At 31.5% G+C, this 25834-nt stretch overlaps 3 protein-coding genes and 2 pseudogenes across 8 annotated transcripts; 2 read left to right on the top strand and 3 right to left on the bottom strand.

Annotated features, from left to right (window-relative positions):
• Nucleotides 1–272: 272 nt before the first annotated feature.
• Nucleotides 273–1287, top strand: LOC123204763 (annotated as a pseudogene).
• A 5658-nt stretch (nucleotides 1288–6945) lies between these two features.
• Nucleotides 6946–8062, top strand: LOC123204152 (myb-related protein 308-like). Its single transcript, XM_044620734.1, has 2 exons — nucleotides 6946–7157; nucleotides 7249–8062. The coding sequence occupies exons 1-2, from the start codon at nucleotides 7025–7027 to the stop codon at nucleotides 7902–7904; spliced, it is 789 nt and encodes a 262-aa protein (XP_044476669.1). The 5' UTR covers nucleotides 6946–7024; the 3' UTR covers nucleotides 7905–8062.
• Nucleotides 8063–9085: 1023 nt separating this feature from the next.
• LOC123204762 lies at nucleotides 9086–13302 on the bottom strand (annotated as a pseudogene).
• Nucleotides 13303–14292: 990 nt separating this feature from the next.
• On the bottom strand, nucleotides 14293–16682 carry LOC123204159 (short-chain dehydrogenase TIC 32 A, chloroplastic-like). The gene is made up of 7 exons (XM_044620741.1): nucleotides 16311–16682; nucleotides 15993–16224; nucleotides 15596–15832; nucleotides 15382–15463; nucleotides 15210–15297; nucleotides 15071–15117; nucleotides 14293–14829 (listed from the first exon to the last, which is right to left on the bottom strand). Exons 1-7 carry the CDS (start codon nucleotides 16432–16434, stop codon nucleotides 14650–14652), a joined length of 990 nt encoding a protein of 329 aa, XP_044476676.1. The 5' UTR covers nucleotides 16435–16682; the 3' UTR covers nucleotides 14293–14649.
• A 5750-nt stretch (nucleotides 16683–22432) lies between these two features.
• LOC123203865 lies at nucleotides 22433–25103 on the bottom strand. Of its 6 annotated transcripts, none has more exons than XM_044620330.1 (4): nucleotides 24949–25103; nucleotides 23297–23839; nucleotides 23049–23097; nucleotides 22433–22709 (listed from the first exon to the last, which is right to left on the bottom strand). In XM_044620330.1, the coding sequence occupies exons 2-3, from the start codon at nucleotides 23810–23812 to the stop codon at nucleotides 23092–23094; spliced, it is 522 nt and encodes a 173-aa protein (XP_044476265.1). In that variant the 5' UTR covers nucleotides 23813–23839; nucleotides 24949–25103; the 3' UTR covers nucleotides 22433–22709; nucleotides 23049–23091. The 6 variants fall into 6 exon arrangements, 5 of the variants coding, with proteins under 5 accessions (XP_044476265.1, XP_044476266.1, XP_044476263.1 ...); XR_006499391.1 differs by having other exon boundaries at nucleotides 23251–23839; XM_044620331.1 differs by lacking the exon at nucleotides 23049–23097.
• Between the last annotated feature and the right edge of the window lie 731 nt (nucleotides 25104–25834).

The raw sequence follows: 25834 nt of genomic DNA, 5'->3' as shown, positions 1-25834 counted from the left end.
AACTTTCGTGACTTGACTCTAATGTTTGACCGTTCATAAATATCTGTTCGCGCATAAAACACAAGTTCTCTGCAGTCATCCAGTGTGATTGGTTCAATCTAAAAAAAAAACGATTCAATTCAAGTAAGATTATTTGTTATAAAAAAAACATTTTATGGCCACTCGAATGGTGGGAAGTTTTTTGGTTGTTTACTCAATCAACTGCTTTTTATAAGCTTCCTTGGTCTCCTTCATTTCTGTTATCTCTAATGAAAAAACACACACAGAGAAGAATGGGAAAAACTCCATGTTGCTCAAATGTGGGTTTAAGTAGAGATCCATGGAGTGAAAAAGAAGATACTTTGCTGACTAATTATATTCGGGTGCATGGTGAGGCCATTGGAGATATTTACCAAAAGGAACTGGTAATAATCTAGCTTACAATTTTTCCTTTTCGGTGATTAAGAATGTATATTAACAAAATCCAACACGAGACCTAAAGGGGCTTGTAACAAGCGAAGTTTGACATGAGCACAAAGCTACCGTCAGACAAGACTTGCAAAGGATAAAAAAACCTAAATCATCTTTGTTGGAAGATGTATCAAAGTTCCTATTATGACAGGGTTCAAGAGAAGAATCAAGACTAATCTGTCCAATCTAAACTTTACACGAAGGTTAACCAGCATTACAACTCCCAAGTTTATCTCTTTTGCTTAATTTGTAACGAGGCATGCTGATTAATTTCATGGTTGCTAAGATGTGGGAAAAGTTGCAGGTTAAGAAGACCTTATTATAAGATTTCATTCACTTCTGGGTAATCGTTGGTCTCTCATTGCAAAAAGACTACCAGGACGAACTGATAATGAGATTAAAAACTACTAGAATTGCCATCTTCGTAAAAGAGTGGAAACAAGCAGTAGAGTAACTCAACCAAAAGCAGAAAGACTGATTAAGAACAGTGCCAATGAAAAGAAACAAAACGAAAACGACAACATTAAGGTTACTAAAACTTCAATGGAAGAGATTACAAAGACAAAAATATATCTTCCCAAGGCAGCTAGGGTTTCTCCAGAGTCTTTAGCAATTACAAACAAGGGTTTTGATAACATGGGAATAAGTGGGTCATCATCATCACCTTCTGATGGAGAAGAAAATATGATAACATCAAATGGTGCAAATCCAGTCGCATGGTGGCCTGATCTTTTAGAAGAAGAAGCCTGTGAGGTCGGCGGTACATGTCGCAATGAAGAAAACAGTCTCGCTAATAGTTTAAGTGATTTTTCATTCTCAGCTTTTGTTCCTACTTAAGTTAACATGCTGGATGAAATAATTGGGGAGTATCAGAAACATCTCAACTTCTCAATTTTGAGGAAAACGTCCAACTAGATTCTTTGCAGGATTTTAGATATATATAGTCTCGGAGTGACTTGTGTGTATTCGATTTATAAATAATAAAATTACATATACACACTTTTAAGTATTCAATTGATTATATATATTATTTATTATCACATAATTAGATAATTTTGAATTAATAATAAAGTAACATCAAATCACATAATGATATATCATTTGTATACCTAATTATGTGCTCAAAAGTATGTATATATAATATTATTCATCTATAATTAATATCGCATATTTCATATATATATTTATATATGTATGTGTGTGTGCGCGTGCACGTGCGCGCATTAAATTAATACCATTTTCATAAAGATTACATACATTCTGAATATGCATGCGAACATTGGATCTTTCTTCTTCTCCTTCTTAATTAACCCTCATTGATCTTTTACTTAAAATATATTGATGCTTACATCAAAATTATATATACCCATGCAAACAAGAACCCTAAAGAGGCCATTCATTTGGGCATACACGTGCAGTTGACACAAGACAAGTATAGTAAGAATTTTAATATCGTTCACAAGAACGAAAAATATTGATACCGTATAATAAAACTCAAAAGATAATAAAATAAAAATGCTAATGTACATGAAATCTTAAGAAAAAAACTGAATTTTTATTAATTGATCACTTGATTGATTAAATTGATAAACAAAGACTTAACCCTATATATAGGTTAAAAACTCCCCAAAAGAAAATAGAATCCTAACTCGACTAATATAGAACACTAGTTTAACTAAAATTAGAGATATTAATTAACTTCAAACTCTAAGTAGTTTAGACTTTAAGTAAACAAGATTAAATAGAGATTTCCTAAAACGTAATATGAAATAAGAAAACTAATATTAATAAAAAAACTCAATTAATTGAATTAGACTGGAAAACTTAAAAAAAAAACTTGATTTAAACAAACTTCACTCAACTAAAGGAATCCTTACTCTGCCTGTATAAGAGTTTTTACATGACTCCATATCATTATGCATGCTTATGTTATCATACCATATCGTCAAATTAGTTGCACATCATCTTTGGTTACTATATTATCCTTGTCTTTGACTTATTTCTTCAATCTTTTCCACTAAACCTCCCTCCCTTTTTATGGATCTTCCTATGATCTCTACGGGTTCATTGCTTTGGTCCCCATCAGTGGTCTCATTAGACTGTTCAACAATAAAAGTTTTACTTAAAAAAATATTCTTCTTTACAATTAATATTCACAGGCGTGCAGTGTCGACAAAGCTCAACATTTTGACAAAACTGTTTTGGCGGTTGATAAAGGAAAGAATGTCAAATTTAGTAGGCTCACCAATAACTTGCGAATTCGGATCCGTACTGTGACTCTGTACCGAGCTTATTTGAGACTGTCAAATCTTGCATAATAGTCTAAGCAAGCATGCTCAATTTCTCAACTATGATGTAACAGTCGATTACGTCTCTTTGAAAAATCCCAACAATTCATAAAAAGTGATGCTAAACGGCTGGTAGTCACCTACTTGTAAGGGCAACGTCCATGACTAAAGAGAACAAAACTTCGAATTCTGAGTTCGTTGACATCATTCTAGGTTATTTTCTTTTAGAATTAATAGATGATTGGAAATGGCTCAAAAAACTTTTCTAGTTGGGAAATGACTCTATAAACTTTTCTAGTTGATAATTATATTATAATGTATTATTTAAATACTGTCAAAACATTTATTTTCATCCAAAGATTATTATTTTTTTAATTTTTATTCTCGATTTTTCAAAACTTTAAATATTTATTAATCTGTTAAATTTTATTATTAAAGTTAAGAATAAAAATATAATTTAGTTAAAATTATTACATTTTTTCTCTTAATTTAAAAACTAATAATTTCTTTTCACCCAAAGTTTGAAAAATGACAAATTCTCTCCAAGGGTTTGGAATTTTTTGTAGTTTCTTCTCCAACTATTGGAGCCAACCTTCAACCACTTTTCGATTTGTTTGATGCTCAAAGGGTGACGGATCTTGGCCACAAGTCAAAGATCCATCACACAATTTGTCTCCCCAACATCGTTCAAGCATCTCTCATTGTCGTGGCAGAATTAAGCATTGTGATCGAGGTCAACTAATCGCACGATGTCATCCTTCAAGCGACGGACAAAGATAAAAGTAGTCACCCTTCCTTCTTCTTCGGTCGCTGATGGAAGATGGGTGGGGAAGGTCAGCTCTGGTTGCTGGAGAAGAAACTGAAAAAAAAACCCAAACCTCTTGTTACTTTTCAAACTTGAATGAAAAGAAATTGGTGGAATTTTAAATTAAAGGGAGGAAATATCATAAGTTTTTTTTAAAAATATTTTTAGTTAAATGATATTTTTTTCTCTTAACCATAACAACAAAATTTAACAAATATATGAGTATTTAAATTTTTAAAAAATAAAAGGTGAAAAATCGGAAAAAAAAGTCATCTTCGAGTAAAAATATAAGGATTGCCTTATGGTGAATATGAAGTACCTTTTTATTAGATTTTGGAGGTCACTAAGTGGCAGTCTGGTGCATTATATTATTGCTCAAATCTAAAGCATCGACAGGAGTTCCGAGACCCAGGATTCCGCAGCACGCTACATTTTGCTCATGCATGTGGCATAATCTCTTCATTTTTAGTATTGTCTTTTGCAACTTCATTAAATTCCAATCACTCCTATATTTTAGTTCTTTTTCATTTGGTCTATTCAAGGCCAAAGTCTTGATGCTTGGTTAATCAACAAAATAATTATGATTGGTCAAACTAATTTGTGATTTACCAAGAAGCCCTCCATTTTAAATACATAGTTTATTATATTTTTTTTTCAACTTAAAATACGTATTAATAATTCAAAAGTTTACCGAGTATTTAATTAATTTTTTATTTTTTTTCAATCGAAGAACCTTTTCTGAAGTAGTTGGACTTATAACTACTGTATGGTAAGTCAATATTTTATACATATCAGAGAGGTTTAAACCTAGATATTTTATAGTATTCTAACAGTTTCGCTAACTCTCGGATCAATTTTCTGTTTTCATGTCAAATGGTCTCAGCAGTGCAAATTCAACAAAATGAAAAATAATTTCATGTAAAATAATATTTCTTCCAAGTAAAATTTGAAACGTGGTAGATCATGGCCAATGGGTTTTTGACCAGGATCCCTAGATGGACCTGAATCTCGCTCAACTCCAGTCCAGACTCAAGATAATATTTATATATAAACAATGCCACAAATGATGATTCGTGCAAGAGACTTGAAACGGATTTACATGTACAAATCCAGCTTTATGCAATAAAAAATTGAGACTAATTAACCAGGCTAGACACTTGAGGCTTAGCTCATCCTCAACTCCAGTCCAAGCTGTCGTTTTGGAGGTAGGTAAACATTGAAAGGAATCAATCTCCCTGTAAAGTTATAAATACTCAATTTTGAGTATTTAATTAATTATTTAAATAATATATTATTATATTATTTATTAATTTTAAATTAATAATAAAATAATATATTATTTTAATATTTAATTAGATAATCAAAAGATTCAAAACTGGGCACACAAATCTAACTTTTATGCAATAAAAAATTGAGAATAATTAACCAGGCTAATCACTTTGAAGCTTAGCTCATCCTCAACGCCAGTCCAAACTGTCGTTTCGGAGGTAGGTGAATATTGAAAGGAATTACTTACCCAAAAAAAAAAAAATCCAAAGGAATTACTTACCCTAAACCTTAAACATCCAGTTTTAAATATTTAATTAAGTATTCTTTTATTTTAAAATATGATTATTAAAATTAGACAGTTCTGAGTCATATAAGTCTGAAAGGACTATCCACACAACTTGGCGTGCACTAACTCTCTAATAGATGTGGTGACGACTTTTATATTAAATGATATGAACTTTGAGAGATATACACCTCAAAATTTAGTTATTAAGATTGAAAAGAACAACAGAATATAAACTCTATTAAAAACTCATACTTTTTAATATAGTCTTTAAATCTCATATTTTACTTTTTAATGTAAGATCTAAATTTTATACTTTATACTTAAGATTTTAACAGATAATTAATTAGATATTCAAAACTAAATACAAATAATATTACCCAAAATCTACATCCAAGGTAATTGCTGTGCAATGGGTCAAAGATTAATTTTTAAGTCCAAGAAATGAAGTCATCCGAAATATTATGCAATGGGAAATTGTTGGCCTGTCATTGCTAAAAAGGCTGCCAGGTCGAACTGACAATGAGATAAAAAACCACTGGAATTCTCATCTTAGCAAGAGAGTGGGAAAAAGTAAAGAAACTCAGCCAAGAGCAGCCTTTCAAACAAACTCAAACCTTATTTTTTAATATGAGATTTAAGTCTCATATATTATTTTATTTTAATATAAAATTTAAATTTTATATCTTATATTTGAGATCTTAATAAATAGTTAATTAGATATTTAAAATTAAATACAAATAATATATCTCGCAATTTTCATCCAAGGTAATTGCTGTGTAATGGGTCAAAGATTAATTTTTAAGTCTAAGAAATGAAGTCATCCGAAATATTATACAAATGAAATCAACTCAAAGGTGGCGGATGTGGTGATTATCATTTCCTGGTTCGAAGAAATCAAACGCTTAATTTAGTTGAAAAATAATCGGTCAAATTTATGTGTTTGAAAATCAAATATATTACTTAAGGTACATCCATATTGACATTTATTTTTTGCAAATATAAAATGGGTCAAATCAATATTTTTCAAAATCAAATATTAATTAAAATCACCATCATCAACAGAAATCAAAGACAAAGAAGGTTAAGTTTGAGAAGCAACCAGTTGAAGCCTGAAGCAATATGAGATATTTTATGAAAACAAGAAGAAGAGGTATCGTTGAAGTTTCATCATCTTTAAGAAATTAGCTAATAAAATAAATTAAAATAAATCTCATCTATATCTGTATATGACTACTAGGAAGCACATAAGCACACTCCGTTTCAGAAATGCTTCAAATTAGGTACGAAATGTTTCGAAAATATAAAAAATTATGAAACGTGTTTCTTTTTTATAGTTTTTAATCGATTTTACTTTTTAATCTTTTTCACAATTTTAAACTTTATCTTTGATTTTGTCTCTACACCTTTTCAACGTGTTAAAACTCATCTCATTTTTATCTTTAGCTTCTCCAACTGTTGACAAATGTTCAAAAAATCAACTTTATCATATTTGATATATACTGTTTATTGTTACTAAAAAGTTGCTATATATTTTTTTAAGAAATTCAAATTGTTGTATTTTTTTATAAAATTTGGCATCTATACAAAAATTCATATGTTTTTTATATTTATACATTCGTTTCCTTTATTTTTTACCAAATAAGTTTCAACATTTCCATTTCTGCATTTCTGTATTACATATATGTATATATATATATATATATATATATATATATATATATATATATATAAAAGCATAGGATACGTGATGGGTTTTATCATATAATATTTCTGTTTTCAATGGTTGGTGAATTTGTGTATGTTTGAACATAAATGTAAGTGGATCATCTGTCACATCGTTCTTGGCCTTTAAATTGGGGCCAAGGAGTTGAAGTTAATTGTGCTCACCTTGACTTTTCTCTCTTGAGAAGTTCGTAAGAGACAAAAATGGTGAGAGCCCCATGTTGTTCTAAAGTGGGTTTGCATAAAGGTTCATGGAGTGTGCAGGAAGATTCTTTGCTGGTGAATTATATTCGAGTTCATGGAGAAGGCCAGTGGAGAAATCTGCCTAAAAACGCTGGTAAAAATAATCTAGCTAAGTGATTGCTGATATATTTATTTTATCATTTGATTCACTTTCATTGACTGGATTTTGATTTGTTTGTTTGAAGGGCTGCTTAGATGTGGGAAGAGTTGCAGGCTGAGATGGATGAACTATCTTCGACCTGATATTAAGAGAGGAAATATTTCACCAGATGAGGAGGAACTGATCATCAGGTTTCACTCTCTACTGGGAAATCGTTGGTCTCTCATTGCAAAAAGGCTGCCTGGTCGAACCGACAATGAGATAAAAAACCACTGGAATTCTTATCTGAGCAAAAGAGTGGGAAAAAGTAAAGAAACTCAGCCAAAAGCAGCAAAAACAGTGAAGAAAAGAGGCCGATCCACAGGTGAAAAGAAGAAACTCAAGAAGGAGGAGAGTGAAGAAGAGATTACAAAGACAAAAGTTTATCTTCCAAAGGCTGTAAGGGTTTCTCCATACTTCAGCGCAATTAATAACATGGGTTTTGATCAGAACGGGGCAAGAAGTGGGTCATCATCATTATCCTGCAGCCATGGAGAAGCAAATATTATGAAAGCAAATGATGCAGAGGTTGCTTTGACTGATTCTCCCGCTCCATGCTGGCCTCCTCTTACAGATGAAGAAAAAGCTTACAACTCTCAGGTTAACCAAGAATGTTACAATTTCACATGCGATAATTCATTTCTAAACTTTCTTGATGGATATCTTGAAGAGTATGATCAGGATCTGCTGCTTATCAATTAAGTTAATTAATGGAGGTCAATCTGAGTCCCTCTGTTGTAAACTGTATATGTTTTCAAGTTGAGTTTTCTTGTCAACTAGAACAAGCGCATTAAATAATTATCTACCAACGACTCTGTATCATGTTCATTAATAAAGAATTAATAAGTCGGTGTGTCACATATCATTTTGGTTAGATTGCCATTCTTACTAAACATTTTTCTTTTTAATTATGTGATCTCTAGAGATGGCAACAAGTTAGACAGGAGATGAATACCTTAATCTCTGTATTCATTCCCACAACAAATAACTTTTCTTGTTCTCATCCTTTTTTCAATATAGGAATGACGGAAAATCTTTATCCCTTCTTTGCAAAGAAAATATCTCTCTGTTCCCTTCCCATCTATGCACACTTTCCTCTATCCTTATTAGAAATATAATTGAATATTTGTTTAGTGTCATAACATATTTTTAATAATTCAAAATTTTGAAAAGTGATTTAATATGTAAACTTTTAAAGAATATATATGAAGAGAATAAGTTAAGAATACATTTATCTTAGTTCTCACTTTGTTCATGATTACGAAAATTCGAGTCATCCATGTCGCTGTCTTTATCAAGAAATCTCCTCCTTATTTAGGGAGAAACGAACAAAAGACCCAAATTTGTGGGTTGAATTGCCATCTTTAGTGATTTCCAAAGATCCCATAATGAAATTATATTCCTTGGAATGAATTTAATAATAATAATAATTCTGTAAGGAGAGCCACAGAATCTGTTTAATTGATATGTTCATTGCCATTTGGGCATATGGAATTCCCAAATTTCAGCATCTTTACGTGGCAAATAAAGGTAAAGTATCGGCCAGACAAGTTTGGACCAATGACAATAAATGAAACCGACTAAGTTCAATGAAAGGTTGGCAGTGGAAGACAAATTAAAGGCTGCTGTGTAAAAATTCAATTTTATATTGTCATCCTCATACATAAATATGAGATTGTGACATATTACAAGTCATACATTTGAACCCCATTTGTTGTAAAATTCCCATTTCAATAAATTTATGTGTATATTTTTGATATACAATTTAAATATACAGATAATATATTATTATGTGATTGAATAATTTTTAATTAAAAATAAAATAACACTCACTCATATGATAACATATTATCTGTGTATATAAATTGTGTAAAAAAAATATATACACATAACATTATTTTTTTGCCTTTTTGTGGGGCAAAATGTAAGCTTATTTATTTCTTACTGATGGAAAACTATCCACATTAAAGATTAATGGTAGAACAAATATGTTAATTTGGATTTAGAAGGGACACAAATCACCTTAACTGGATTTTTGAGTCAATCCATGTAATTGAGGATTCTTGCTCCATTGTCATAACAACATTCTCGACCGAGCCCCCAGAGCCATCCCTTTTGACTGATCGACAAACACCGATTGAAACATGCCAGCCCCCTCAAACAGGACCAAAGATAATCCTTTCCCCAGCCACCCCCAAAATCAGCACGGCCTGTTTCATCATCATCAGCACCATCAGAGTCATAATAGACTGAATGTACTAACTGATGTCGCCTATCTTCGGCTTCCGCTTGTAATTTAAGTAGATCCTCTGTAAGTACCAAAGACAAAATCAAAATTACCGCACGCACGTTACTAGATGCACTCTATTAATCATTTCACAACAACTAACCGCATAAAGCTATGACAAATGCAGAGTGTTTCAGATGTACCATAGTCAATTTCAAGGTCTTCTGGATTTCCCTTAGCATTTGCCTCCTTCAAAGTAAAAATATTTCATACCATCAAGAGGCCAAGGTTCCCTGTCCAAATTATGAGATAAAGAATTGAGAAAAGTTCTTTTACGTGGTAAATGCACTCAGACATTGATAGCTCATCATTCAACTACCAATAAGTTGACTTTGGTTCTCCTCAATGAACCTCATGCTAACAACATGCCTAGCACTCAAATCATTGCCCCCATGATAATAACACTGTTATCAGGGCCCATCAGCATGGCCAATAAAGGCTCATATGATTGTTATAGTCAACGATCAAAACAGAAAATATATAGACAAATCAGAAGGTGATTCACGCAATTCCATTCTGCAACAAAAGAATCCTTTGACTAGATGACATGGCAAATGTTGCAGGTTCTATTGGCCTCCTAGAGAATCTTACTGATATTTAACCATATTAGAAGTTGAAAACATTTAATTGGTAAATAACCCAATTCACAAATTTAAAAACACTACTCAAGACTGCTAACCTAGGTCTTTGTCCACGTCTGAAAGCAACAAAGCAAAATTTCTCATCTTCAAATCCACGCAAAGGGTCACCCTTCAAGTGCTACATAATAATCACAAATAAGCCTCTATCTTTCAAAACTCTATTTAAGATTGTTGCAGCAAAAATAGCTCAAAGTTTTGCTTGGGTAGCCCTGGCAAAGTAACTTTGACACTAGTAGAAATACATAATCTCTGAGGCAGATCAACCATTTATGCATAACAAATCAAATGGGGTATCAAGATGAGAGAAAAGAAACCAATTCCCAGTACACAATTAAACATCTGCACTACTGCTACATTACAGGTAAAATATAGATTCTTGCATGGGGAGACCACACAAAGTGTAGGTCAAGGAGGAACCTTATAGGCACACTGTGATGTTGTCCTCTGCAAATGTCAAACAAAATGACAGTATCTTCCAGAATTCTCCAATGGATAATGCCCATCATGAGGGCACTGCAACAAGAAAATACCATATTTGACAAGAAATATGGGTAGAAGGAAAAAGGAGTTGAGGATACTTACTGAGTATATAAGCATGACACGAAGGATAAAAGCAAAAATATTTCCACACTCACAGGAGCAGATATATGGACACCACTTCTGAGAGGGACCAATTCATTTGAATTTTCATCATTTACACCTTTAGATTTACTACCTCAGATTTCTGGCTTTTCTATGAAATGATGAAAAATGTATCAATTGAAAATGATAAAAAAAAGTAAAATAACAAACACAACACACTCTCTACAATAGATGTTGAACAGGCATCCTAAATGAATGCACCCTTTTCTCCATCCATGATATATGAGAATGCATTTGAGATATGATACTAGATCCCTGTGGTGTACCTGGTTCAACTAAGACCTGTCTCAAATTTGATAATACAGAAACCAAAGGGAAACATATGCCTACAATAACAAACTGACAAGCAATTCTATAAATCAGGATGGTATCAAAATGTAAATATTGCGCGTTTTCAAGCAAACCATAACATAGCAATATATAATCATCGGAACCCTCCATCATGCACAATTATAAAGTGAAACATTGAACTTAATGATAAACCAGGAATATTACCAGAACATCCCCTGTAGGATCACTAAGGCCATAAAAGATGAAGCAAATTGCACTGGTTTGAAAAATACTTTTATCAAATACAAACATTTTATAACAAAAGTTCATGCAAAGCCAAAATCTACCAACTACAGGCAAATTTACGTGTAAAGAATCCTATAGATACAACTTACAGCAATTACAATGTCATGTTCCCCCTCAGACCTATTGATATCTTTATTTAACGCTTGAATGCTATTGTAGCTATGAATAAGGGGCAAATTCTTCAGGCCTAAAACAATTACGAAATATGTAAGACATGCTCACATACACTCTAGCAATAGAGGAAAGTAAATAGACCATCTAAGCTTCTAATCATACATGATTGCAGCAAGCAATATAACATAAATGCCTCACCATTCAATTGCTTGAAAGGATGTCCGACTTTAAGGAGCTGGTCAGGACTTAAGAAGTTTATAAACATGTAAATCACATCCAAACCATTGTATAATGATGCTCTGTTGAATTCATGAATTTGGACACCCCACAATGTACAATCCACAATCCCATAATCATTTAATGGAACAATTGTACAATTGCAATGAGCAGAGATGAATTACTAAGTTGACCCACTATAAAGTAAATTTCCACAGTTAGTCAACTGAATAGTTGAAAATATTCATATTGGTAATGACCTTGTATAAGGCTCTGACCTGCACGCTGCATTGACTGGTATGGTTAAACTATGATCACTTTTTCTAAAGACAGAGGCCAAACTTCTCCCAATGCCCTGACAATATTTCATTCAAGTTACATTAAATTACGTTACCATAGAACTCAAAACCATCCCAAATCTCATCATCAAAAACCATTAGTATATGATCAAACTGAGTTTTTACCAGAAAGCTGAACCAGGGAAAGCGCCAAAATCCAGTACTCTAGCAGGTGAGAAACCTGGTAACCTTATTCGAACCTGACAATCCAATTTGTATTTACAAATTCAATACAATATTCTCATCAAAACCTCAACACTCCAGTTGGTTTGCCAAAAAAAAAAAAGTCTGCGCCATTGCTATAAGCCTATAACTACTATATTAGTATTAGTATTTTTTTTTTTCTATATATTCCTTAATTTCTCCAACAAAAAGTTACTATATTATATGATAACACTAATGCAATGAATACGAATTAAAATTCACATAAAATTATCCAACAAATTTAAATCTTGAATACCTCATAGAGAACTCTATAACAAGCAGAGTAAGTGGCAGGCATTCTTGAAGCAACACAAGCAAAATTCTCATCATCACTGTACTTAAGACCAATGTCTTCATAGGCGCTCTTTATCTTCCACCAATGTCTTCAAAAGCTCCTTTGAAGTGGATTCTGTCAGCATCAGATTCATACCCTTTATTTCCCTGAATGATTCTGACAACCTCAACACTTTCCTCTTCATGTATGGCTCTTCTTGCTCTATACACCATGCATTAAAAAAAAAATCATTTGTATAAATACTATTAAAAAATATTATTTGTATGTTTAGTTAGTTACGCTGTAGCCTAGCTCCGGTGCGATGAATTTCCGGGTTGTTTCAGGGATTAGACTAGCCACTTTCTGCTACAGTAGGTGGCGGAGATCCGAGTCAAAGTGAGTCAAGGTTTTGAAGCTTTCTTAAGCTTGGGGGTTTAAGGACTTATGGGCTCATAAGGAGCCCTTAACAAAGCCCAATTTTGGTTCTTAATGGGCTTCACTGCCCATTATCTAAGATTCATTTGCAAAACACTCGCGCTTTTTTGTCTTTACTTGCCAAAACCCAAATTACCGATCTGTCCTTTACGTTTTAATGAGAAAATACAAAAAGCCGTAATAAGACTTTTAAATTATTATAATTATTTTTTAATGTAACCAAACAAGTTTTAAAAAATTACTTTTTACTATTTTTTAACTTAAGGTTAATATTACATTAAAAGTTAACCATCCATGTAACGCATCTAGTTTTATTACCCAAAATGCCCCCAACTGTAGGAACAGCTTGACGTTTGCTACGAGGGGCGGCCATTACATCTGAGTCGAAAGGGCAGATTCTTAAAAGCAACGGTCTATTTGTCTATATTTTTTTCAGCCGAGAAATCTGACTGGCTGGGCCGCTGGGGTTGGTCGATAAAGGATGGTTTTAGCAAGGACATTAATTAAATAAATTTAAAAAATGAGTAATGATAGCATGAGGATGATATTGGAATTTCCCATTAGGCCCACAGCATTGCCACAAACATACTCTTCTAGAACCAACCATCACCTTCCCATCATCATCTCATCAGCTTTCCAACCAAAACTATGCTCCATAATCAATTAATCCTTCTGTAATCACTAAACATTTTTTTGCTTTAATTCTTTGTTAACACCAGGCCAGGATATGATCCAAACCAATGCAGTTTCGGAAGTTAGTTTGACTTGATTTAACTCAATTCAAATTCGTTAATTCAAATATAAATTGAACTCTTGTTTTTTAAACCGAACTAAATTTGAGCTAGAAAATATTCAATTTGAATTAATAACTTGAATTTATGACTCAATTCAACTCAAATTAGTTCGAATTCGTAGCTTGATTTGATTTAAATTAAAAATTTTGAATATTATTTAAACAAAACGATGTTATTTTGTCAAGTAACCATGAACTCAAACCACTAATCCGAGTCATACATTCGAACCATTAATTCAAACTAAATCAAGTTACAAATTCGAACTATTAATTTGAGCTAAATTCGAACCGAATTGAATTAAGCCATTTTTTATCTAAACCAAACTCGAATCGAACTTAACTTTGGCTCAAAAAATTCGAGAAAAATTCAAATCGGATCATTTTTTATTTGAACCAAACTAGAGCCAAAGGTGTTCAGACTCAATTTAGTTCGTATTCACCCCTAGTTAACACTAATCCACCCACTCAAGGCTTTTTTTTTTTAAAAAAAAACAAACAAGGAATTCCACCTGAATTAAATTGTTACATTGAAAACCTCAAGGCGTAGTGATCGACCTCATTACTACTAAATTAAATAAGTAAAAAATTTGATCTTCATATATCACTAAATGAGACTTGAATTCATCTTCTTTTATACATGAAACTTCATTTTTTGTTACTCAAATTATCCTTAGAAGATCATCTATTCGTTTATATCTCCAAACTTCTACCAACTCATCAAACCACCAACATTTAATCTAATCAATTAACTACCTTTAATCTTTACTAATTATACTAATCTAAATTATAACATCGTGTTTATCCACTATATATATATATATTTTTTGGGTAAGTTTGTTTATCTATTATCTATCTACACATATCTCAGCTCTTTCCCCCTTCATTGGTCATATACAACTAGGACTTTATTCTCTCATAGTTTATAATTTAAAAGCGTTCTTTAGGGTCTCTAGAAACCAAAATTTCAGAAGTGGCCCATAATCGTGCAGCTTCACTAGAGTTGGATCCCAATTTTGACGTCCAAGCTTCATTGCAATCCGCAAAATACTTTCCAGAAACATTTTCAAGTCTCGGATGAATAGAAACATAACATGTCGTAGCAGCAGCCTACAATTACACACACATATACTCGTTTAATAAAATTATATATATAAATTTTTTATTATCTAAATAAATATGTTTCTATATAATTAAATAATTTTAATTAAAAATAAAATAATATTCAATTATATAATTACAAATTATTATATACTAAAAATATATACACATATATTACTTATATTCATTTTCCTTTCGATATTCATTAACATAAAATCAAAAAGAAAAAAGGCAAAACTTTATAAATTACCTGAGGAATGGTCTTCACAAGCTTTGAGGTCAAGAAGAATACAAGATCTACATAATAATAAAAAATTAATTGATAATTAAATATTAAGTAATTTTAAAAAATATTAAAGAAAATATAAAATTTATATATTAATATTGACCTGTGAGAAAGCCTTCTCGTTCTCTGGTGAGTCGGGTTCTCACGATGCCAGGATGAACACAATTGACAGTCACGTTGGCGTCCATTTCCTGTAATTAACATAAGACAATAATCTTCAAGAAAATAAAAAGGTCAAAAAAAATCGTTTTTTATAATAAAAATTCCACGTGTACCTTGAGTCTCCGAGCAAGCTCCTTGGTGTGCAAAACGTTAGCGAGCTTCGAAAGAGCATAAGCACGTGTCGCATCGTAGGGACTGGAAAAAACAAAAATCAGAAACAAAAAAAAGTCAAATCTCCCTATCATTAATTTCATAATCAGTCCAAGTGATTAATTAATTAATTTTTATTAAGAGTAAATGATTATCCTGTTTACTTTCAAACTTTACCTTTTGTTTCGCGATATCTGTGCCAGATATCGCATCATATCGCCGGCGAACCAAGTGTGGATGCTCGATGATACATTAACTATTCGGCCTTGAACGCCGGTGGCTTTTGCAGTTTCGATCATCTTCTTCAGTAACAGTTTAGTCAATAAAAAATGACCTATATAATTAGTGGCAAAGGTCATCTCAATACCATCTTCAGATATTGCATGCTCGTGTGCAAATTTGCCGGCGTTGTTTCTAGATCAACCAACCAAAATGAAAATGAGTTCAGGTTGTTGCGTTTGGTTGCCAAGAACTTTAAGCAAACAGAAAGAAAATGAAAGTAGCAAAAATGTCTACTTCTGATCGATTTTCTAGGAAGCGAAGGACAAAACGAAACTGGAGTTTTGAAGCTTACATGAGGAGATTGAGAGGTAACTTAAGCGACTCGAACTCTGAGACGAAGTTTCTAACGGATTTGAGAGAGCTAAGATCAAGAGCCATAACAATAATCTCCGAACCGGGAGACTCGGACGCGATACGCTCCTTGGCCTCCTCAGCAGCTTTGAGACTCCGAGCCGGTAGCACCAGTCTGGCGCCTCGCTTGGCTAATACCCGAGCTGTCTCGGCCCCTATACCTGACGTGGCGCCTAGTTCAAAAACCAAAGAAAGATCAATCCTCTCAGTCGATCATCGACATTGATCACACCATCTCTTAAAGTAACAGTAATCTTACCGGTGATGATAACGGTAATGGATCGTAAATCATGACAGTTTTCGGTGACTTGCTCGGCAGTGGATTTGGAGCCGTAGCCACTGGCGCCAGCTGCGCCGATAAGGTACTTCACAGTGTCGAGCATCTATGTTTCTAGTCGACGATCTCTTGCTACTGATAGATTGACTTAAGTTGATTACTGAAGGAAAGGAATCAAAAAACAATCATGTTATTGCAGATTCATATGAGAGCTAAGAAACCAGGCGATAGAAGAGTTCGTTAGTTTGTCAGATTTTGCTGCCAACGCCGCTTTGCATTAAAGAAAGACATGGAAATATGGGAATTCTGAAGCTGGAGCTAGGGGAAAATAGAGGGCTGGGATAAGATTTTATAATGGCTATTAGCGGCCAAGATTAATCAAAAAAATAGAGAAAGATACAGGATTAGATATTTGGCATTGATTGATCAAGATTAAAGTTAAGTGCGAGATTCATGATTGAGGGGGGATTATTATTATTTTTTAATCTAATTGGGTCTAATCATGGATCTAATGGACTCTTTATTTTCTAAAGAAAAGGGCAAATGACTATTTCCCACCCAAGTTTTAATCCAATGATAATATATAATGACATTAATTAAAAAATTTAAATACTCATCTATAAATTAATTTTTATTAAAATAAAAAATAAAATTATTATTTTTATTATAAAACCTTAAAATCTTAAATATTTTTATCATTTCTCTTTTCAGGGATAATTTCTTTCTCCTCAGATGATCGGTTACCGTTTTCATCATCAGCCAGCCTTTCCACTGTCTTTCTTTCTCTCAATTGATATTTCCACCTGACCAATTTGATCAGACTGAGGACAATTCACGAATGAAAAAAGAAAATGTCATTAAAGTTAGGAGGGATATAGTTATTTAGCCTTTATATAATTGTGTTATGTCTCCCCAATATAATTGTGTGATTGACAGGTGTCCCATTTTGTTGGTTGAGACCTAGTCGGCGTTTAATTCAATTTAACAGTCAATGGCATGGGTATTTAGATATAGAAAGTGGTGAAAACGACGTGATCGTCAATGGAAATTGCACGTGAGGGTTCCAAATAGTTGCAGATCGGTCAATCCTACGGCCTCGAATGCGGCATTTCATCGGGATATAAAATTTTCTCGGTCAATCATTAATTCTTGCTGAAACTCATACTTCATAATTCTTTTTATTTATTTATTTATTTATTTGTAAATTTTCACCTTCGCGCCCATCCCACAAACTTATTTTTAATCATCTAATCATATAATATTATAATAAATATAACTTAAATATTAATTTTAGTATTTATAATAATAAATTATTATATATTAAATATTATTTTATTTTTATTTAAAATTATATAAATATATGATATCATATATATATATATATATATATATATATATATATAATTTTATTAATAATATTATTATTTTAATCAATATTTTAAATCAGTTAAAATTTTAATCTAATTAAAAGGTAGATTAATAGAATAATTGATTTTATCGATCTAACTAATCGAATAAATCAATAATATTTATTATAACATTAATATAATATAATTAAAATTTTAAATATATTTGTTAGATAATATCATTAAATAATAATTATTTTTTAGTGTTTGTGCTTAAACGATATGTTTTGAAACTAGGATTGAGTCTCTTCATTTTCAATATCAATTTATATAGTTTGATCTAGATTTTAAAATACTGATTTTAATTAGAGTTAGATTTGAATCGAACCGAACTAAACTCAAATAGGATAAAACTTGTTTTTAACTCATTTTTAAGTGGATTCAACTCTTTTTCGACTTGAGCTCGTCAAACACAAAGAAACATTAATTCATGTTTAACTCGTTTTTAGATTTAAGAGTTCATATGGAATGATCAAACGCAATTTGCGTTTATATAAGAAATTTGGCTCAACTCTCCTAAATAATATCATTCCTTTTAATTTTTTTAAATAATAGGAGTTGTGCTCGGCTTGTGAGTCAAGCAAGTTCTTTGTTTAGGTACAAGTTCGGGTTTGTTTTTCTTGTTACTCTTTAACTCATAGTTATGTTCGTATTTATTTATCTTATATTCGCAACAAACTTGTTCAAATAAAGCTTATTTTGAATTCAAATATATTGGCTTCGAATCTAAATCAATTCCAACTATATTCATAAATACATGATATAATTGTTCTCTCTCGATCCTAAAATAAGTCAGAAATCAAATGAAAACGATAAACATGAACTTAGGATAAATAATTAAGCTATTTTTTAAGGATAAGCTGGGTAGGGTTGTGAAGAGCCAAAAGGTTAACAAGGCACGAAAATTCAGCTTTACATGCGAGTGAAGCACTCGAAACAGGCTCCCTGCCCCATGCGGGGGGTCAGAAATGACAGCAAATTCCTTCTTCTTCTTCTTCTTCTTTTTATTATTTTAATAGTCAAGCCTTGGTATGATCATCACCAAGCTTTCTTAGCAAGGTTCACCTGACCTTTTCCACTGAACACTTAGTCGATTTGAAGGTTGTTGCATGTTCCTCGTTTAAAATGTTTAATATTACTATTAATTGATCCTAGTGCATGACAACACAAGCAATTGCGAGTTAAAATATGAACTTTGAAATTTTTTTTGGCGACAGAGAAATTTCACTTGAGTTAAATTATTTTGTAGAGATTGAATCAACTACATCAAATAAATAAAATTTTGAATCTAGAAATTAATCTCATACCTCACTATCTTAAATAAGTTAAAAATTTAATTTTTATATATCACTTATAAGACTCGAACAGATGTTTATATATTTAACATCTTTTTTTTATCATTTAAATTATCAATAAATGTGTTAAAATTTTAACTTTGATTGGAGTTAGAGATCACTATGAATTTGGTGCATGGGAAAATGAAAAAGATCATTCTCAAAGAGCCCAAAAAGAATTTAAAAAAAAAAAAAGGAAGAGATAAAAGAAAGGTGCTGAGGTAAGAGTACGTAAAAGAACAAAAAATACGCTCTTAGAAGGTAATTTAAGTAATAAGAAAACAAACTTTATATACAAAAAAATATGACAATATAGTAAAATCAAACTCTTCACTTATCTGATTTAGTGATTGTAGAGTTAATCATTAGATCCAGAGTTTAATCTGCTCAGTGTAGTTAATTTGATCTTGAAGGAATAGTTCAACTCAAGTGGGCTCCTCATTATTAAAAAAACAAAAAACAGGTTATGAGAATGGTCAAATTAATAATGGGATGGCCAATATAATATATATAGGGTTTGAAACCTTACCCAAGTTTATAGCTAGTATGAGAACAACAGAAGTTGAAAAGGGGGATATTAATTAAAATCAATAAAAAAAATTTCGCCTAAACCTTTTTAAACAAACGTATAGCGGTTTTACCATTATAAGTAAATTTAATTTTAATTTCAAAAATACCCTCTCCCGACTTATTATGTCATTTTCAACGATTTATGTCACGCTCAACCGCCTAATTTTTTTTTACAAGATTTGATAATTTTTTATTCAAACTCTCACTAATTCATATTTTAAGGATTAAAAATGTATTTGAAAATTGATAAATTTTTGTTTAGGGTTTCAAATATAAATAGTAACGAAAAAATAGCATAGATGAAGAGAATGATAAGTGCGAATTGACGTTGTATAACAGTACATATAGAGTGCGTAAAGGATGCGTAAGGTGCATAGAGAGTGCGTAGAGTGAGTAAGGGGTGAGTAAGTTGTGAGCGGGTGCGTGGGGTGCACGAGTCGTGGAAAATGGTGAGCTAATTGCCGGGGAAATTAAAAAATTAATGCAACTCTTATAATGGAAGCATTTGTCACTTATCAATCGCATAAATATAATTTATAAAAAAAATTGATTTGAGTAATTAATGATCTAGATGGTTAGCTTGAAGACAGGTGAATATATTTACTCCATCAACACAGCTTAACTTTTTCATTCTTTATTTAATTGATCATGAACAAACTATATTTCACTTTCTTCATTTTCACTTGCTTCAATTAATTTTTGAATTGCTTCATTTTCAGTTGCTTCAATTGATTGAAAAAATTAATAGAAATGATATTCATGCTTGGATTTGGTGGGCAATGGCACAAAGAATGTGATAATAATTTAAAATATATTAGTGGAGTTCAATCGTTAGTTTCAATAAGTAAAAAAATTCATTATGATAGATTTGTGGAAATAATATCTTCTCGTTTAAGTATCGATAAAAGTTCTTCTAAGATAAAAATTTATATGTCAAATCCAATAGAATTTAGTGATTTGTCATATTTATTAAAAGATGATTATGATATTCAGATGATGATGAAGTTATTTAGTTCATAAAGAGAGTCTTCCTTATTTCTTGAAGTGGTGGCAAACCAAATTGAACAACAACATATAGAAAAAGTACAAGCTAACAATGAACAACAACATCCAGAAACAGAACAAGGGATTTACCAAATGATTCATCAAAACCCTTCCCCATCCACTAAAGTTCACTCCGTAGATAATAAATGTAGATCAGTTAACACTTATCATTCTCCTTATCTATGTTATTTTTTCGTTACTATCTGTATTTGAAATCTAAACAAAAATTTATCAATTTTTAAGTATGTTTTTAATCCTTAGAATGTGAATTAGTGATAGTTCAAATAAAAAATTATCAAATCTATTAAGAAAATTTTAGGCGACCAAATGTAACGTAAATCGTTGGGAGTGACGCAATACACTGAGAAATGATATTTTTGAAATTAAAAGTAAATTTACCTATAAAAGTGAAACTGCTGTACATTTGCCTAAAAAGGTTTATGCGAAAATTTTTTTACCGATTTTAATTAATATCTCTTTAAATTATCTGCTAGAGTTTCACAATTCTGCTCCACTACTCTTTGTCTCTCTTTCCCCAGTATTCTATTTTTTTCTTCAGTCTTTTCCTTAACTAGGTTAAAGGGAGAAATTATGTGAAAAGAACCCATTTTTTTAAGTAATGAAAATATAATATCAAAAGCATAAGCACATATGAATGGTGGTACCCTATTAATGATTGCCACTCTTTTGTGGGAGCCTCGAATCTTGAAGGATCGCTTTTCCTTAAATTTAGGGTTTTATTTTTTATTTTTTCCTTAAATGTAGCTAATCTTTGTGGTTTGATGAGATTAATCATCCTTCCACCTCCTCAGATTTTAATATAATATTATAACCTTTAACATTTTGTTTATAGGTTTTTTGAGAAATATCATTATAATTTTAAATTATTATTTTAATTAATTATCCAAATGATGATATCATCTGAATTATCATATATTATCTGAATAACTAATTAGATGTATATTATTTTATTGTTTGTATACATATAGAGAAGGGGAGGGAGAGAAATATTGTTGATGTCGATTGATCATAATAGAATTAATTAGATTAAAATCTGTGTAAGATTAGAGGATCTATTAGTGATTAATAAAAAGAAAGGGGATCCTATGAAATGACCAGCCACCGCCCACTAAATAAGGCCAAAACCTTTTAGATGGGTATTTTCACCTATGATTCGGTGAAATGGTAAATTCTCACCATTTAATAATTTGGTGAAAAATTCTAATTTTTTACCTATTATTTACTTTTGTTAATAAATTATGTTTGATTTAAGTGTAAATTACTTTTTAATCTTTTGTTAGTATACATCGATAATTATTCACCATTTAATACAAATTTCAATTAATAATGTTTTTAGATTTACTAAATTAAGAAAATATCCTGATAAAAAGTAAAATTTAATTGAGCAACTTTCCTGCAATAACATTTAATTTACCAATTTATCCTCCAATGATTATGATTATAATTTTAATAAACCTAATTCCTCCAGCTTTGGAACATTATTGGGCTATATTGCAAATCTGTTCTCAATAATCAGAACTACTGGTTCTAAAGCAAAACCAGGATTGGTGGGTCATAATCCAAAACCTATTCTCTTCACTACTTAATTAGCTTAATTAATTGGATTAAGAGGAGCACTTGCAAAAGATTTAAGGGTACATATAACGTGGATTCTCAGCTACGTGGTTCCTTGGGGGTGACCCTTTTATAATAACTAGGGAAAATATACATAAATTAGATAGGCTAAAAATCATTCCCATAAAAATTAACATTTGGCTTCATTAAATTGGACTAATTATCTGGCTTATAGCCAACAAGAAAGAATTTTGAGCTTTGCCCCAGAAAGTTGAAGCCTTGACATCTTGAGAGAAGCAGAAAAAAAGTTGAACCAGTCAACTAAGAGACAATTTTTGTGCACAACAACCACAAACAAATGGATGAATCTTCTATGGACTCTTATTTTTCAGCCAGGCTCCATAAAACAGTAAAACTTGAATTCGATATTGCTTCCAAGAACAAAAAAGCTACTGCATTTTCCATAATGAGTAATGAGTTTCAGCTGAAGATTAAGACTTCTGTGCTTAAAAATAATCTCAATATCCACTTCTACATAATATGATTAACAAACATTCATTCACCCACAAAAAGCACCCCCCAGGCCAAAGTGATACTCTGCATTTGACAAGTTATAGGATACAAGATAGAAAAAATAGAGAGAATATTGTAATACAAATTCTTGAAAGATAACCCAATGGTAAATGATCTAGAACTAACAAGACAGTAACAGGGTTTATATTTTGAATTTGATAGGAACCATATCTTAAAGAAACAGGTTATGCATAAAAAAGAGAACATGAATTACTGACTTCAAAAGTTTGATCGGTGAAGACAATGTCTTACATGAACAGCTCAGACCTGTAGAGAAGCAAAAGTTAAAATGAAAGCATGGGAAAAAAGCATGCAATCCAATAGCATGCAAACCAATAACGGTGACCATGAATTTGTGTTTGTTTTATTTTCATGTAAAAAACCTAGCATTGCTCAAACTGACAATTAGCTTACGCTCACATAAACTTGAAAATCTTTGTCAAGTCTACTTATCTGCAACACTCACTTGCTGCCTTGCTCTGCGAGAACAATCTGCATAAGTTCTAAGCACCTGGCTACATTTAAGGGGATCTTTGGCAAAGTCCTTGTAACAGGCCTCACAAGCCTCTTTCTCTGTCAAGCAGGGCAAAGGCTTCTGGTATGGAAGCTTAAATTCCTTTTCATGGAGATTTTTAGCTCTTTCTGTTACTTCCTGCACCATGTTCTCTTCCTGCTTGTGCAACTTTTCCAAAACCCTCTCACTCTCTTGAAGAACAGATCTAATGGCATCTAGCTCTGCATACTGTGTAGATGGGTTTACTGGCATGAAAAATGGAGGCTGACGTGGCCATCCAGGAGACAGAATCCCCTGCTGTGTTTTAGAATCATCCAATGTTTGCTTCTGATTTACCTTAGTTTGGGACTTTTCGGGTTCTTGTAATGTCTTGGTTTTTGTTTTCTTTGTTTTTTTCTTTAACTTCTGACCATCCTCAGCAAGTCGATTGACAAGGTTTGCACTGATATGAATTGAAAAATCACCCATTATATATCAAACCCCTAGGCCAAAGACCTGCAGGTACCCATGTAAGTTGTTAAACAAAGAATGAAACAATCAATTTTTCTTCAAACTCTTGATGTCAACAATCTGTATGCAATTTTTATTAATGTCTACTTATGAGAAGCGGAGGGCTTAGTAAAGGCCTGACATCTTTAGGCAGTGCAACCTTCCTTCACTGATCACATATATCTAAATGCATTGAGTTAATAGTTGTTCCTAGCACTTTAGGTGTCTCTATAACCACACACCGAATACATATGGATCAAAGGCAGTCATAAAAAGTGGGAGACCGTGCGAGACTTTCATACAATCCCATGCTACCCAGTGGAGGGAATGTACATAGAACTCATTAGGATGCAGCCTAAAAATGAGAAAGAACAAAGTAGGGCACAAGGCTTTGTGACCACATTCCCCACAAAATAGGGAATGGGAGGTTAGAAAGGGCTACTTCATCTTAATAAGAGTTGCACTGAATTAAAATATAATTATATATTAACATAGTAAATATTTAAATACCAAAACTTTCACTACTAAGCTAAGAGATACACAAATTCAATGGCATGTACAATACATATTTCCTAGAAAAAAAAAATCAATCCTAAAGCTCTATATAATTTCAAAACAGAAATAAGAATTCATATGCTAAAACAGCAGAAGCAGCCAAATCTTGAAATTCTAATAAGCTTTTGCCGGCATCATTTCAAGGGTTCTAAGTAATTGCAAAATCATGAGATTCTAATCTTCTTGCTCCAGCATCATTTCTGGGTATCATAGTAAATATGACCATAATCTTATCCAAAAGGGTCTAAATCAAAATTGTAGCTTAACAACAGTAGGTAATATTACTTAGCAAAGAAAATAACTCAAAAGGTGTATCAATCAAAGCTGGATCCTGATCGGAAAGCTTCATTTGCTTCCGTTTTTAGCAAACAATTTGTAATGAAAAAATTATGACACCGAAACATCAAAATTCAATACAGACTAGATTCTATGTTGGTAGATTATAACCCTAAATATTTCAACAATAATTTGAGAACCCAGAATTTGTTTCAAGATTTGAGATGTATTGAAAATCATTGATTAATAAATCTAAAATAATTAAAGACTGAATTTAGGATTACCTCGAATTGGCCTCAGAGACAGTCCAGGGAAAGAGTTTTCCGATGACTAGTGGCTTTGATACGAGTTATAAACGGGGTTGTAGAGTGCGTAACAATTCGGGGACTTCATTGTGAATAGGCCAAAGCACTTATTTCCACCCGGGAATAGTGAAAACCTAAATGACTCCCGTTTACTTTTTAAAATTCAAATATTCATTTATTTGATAATTTTAATTATAATAATCAAAAATAAAGTTATCGTTTAAAATTAAACCAAAACAATGTTATCTATGTTTTACTTTTTTACTTTAAAAATTAACTATTTCTACTACTTTAATTTTAAAAAATAATTAGTATGTAAAACTAAAATGATAAAAAGAAATAATTTTTTATTTAAATAATAATTTTATTTTTAATAATTTAAATTATCAAATAAATAGATAGTTAAATTTTTAAAAATTAGCAAAGATTACTTTAAGTTTTCACTTAACCTTAAGGAGGCGTTTGATTTGGGTAATGTTTGATTACTAAAATAGAAAGATTACCTTGAAGATAGATTACTTAGAAGATTATTAGGTATAAATGATTACTATGTTTGATAAAATTTTATAGGTATAAATAATTATTGTGTTTGGTTGAAGGTAATAAAAGATTACTAGTAAATTATTTTACTTAAATGTCTTTGAATATAATTATTTTTAAATATTTTTTATATTATTTGTCATATTAATTAAAAATAAATTTATTTTTATCTCAAAAAATTAATAAATAATAATTTTTCTATAATTAACTCAAAATTACCCCAATAATCTTTAAATACCTAAGATGAAGATGGTAATCAGATTACCACCTATATTACCTGTCACGTCAGTATTGGTAATAGAAGATTATTGTAATCTTTTATTAC

Source organism: Mangifera indica, chromosome 20 (genome assembly GCF_011075055.1).
Source record: "Mangifera indica cultivar Alphonso chromosome 20, CATAS_Mindica_2.1, whole genome shotgun sequence".
NCBI classification, from domain to species: Eukaryota; Viridiplantae; Streptophyta; class Magnoliopsida; order Sapindales; family Anacardiaceae; genus Mangifera; species Mangifera indica.
The sequence above is the reverse complement of the archived record's forward strand: the minus strand, read 5'-3'. Positions and strand labels throughout refer to the sequence as shown.

Excerpts from the sequence above, each read along its gene's own strand:
- LOC123204152 (XM_044620734.1), top strand. The coding sequence starts at position 7,025 with ATGGTGAGAGCCCCATGTTGTTCTAAAGTGGGTTTGCATAAAGGTTCA. Across the intron at positions 7,158-7,248 it reads AAATCTGCCTAAAAACGCTG|GGCTGCTTAGATGTGGGAAG; the intron begins GTAAAAATAATC and ends GTTTGTTTGAAG.
- LOC123204159 (XM_044620741.1), bottom strand. The coding sequence starts at position 16,434 with ATGCTCGACACTGTGAAGTACCTTATCGGCGCAGCTGGCGCCAGTGGC. Across the intron at positions 16,225-16,310 it reads CATTACCGTTATCATCACCG|GCGCCACGTCAGGTATAGGG; the intron begins GTAAGATTACTG and ends TTTTTGAACTAG. Across the intron at positions 14,830-15,070 it reads TTGTGAAGACCATTCCTCAG|GCTGCTGCTACGACATGTTA; the intron begins GTAATTTATAAA and ends GTGTAATTGTAG.
- LOC123203865 (XM_044620327.1), bottom strand. The coding sequence starts at position 23,812 with ATGGGTGATTTTTCAATTCATATCAGTGCAAACCTTGTCAATCGACTT.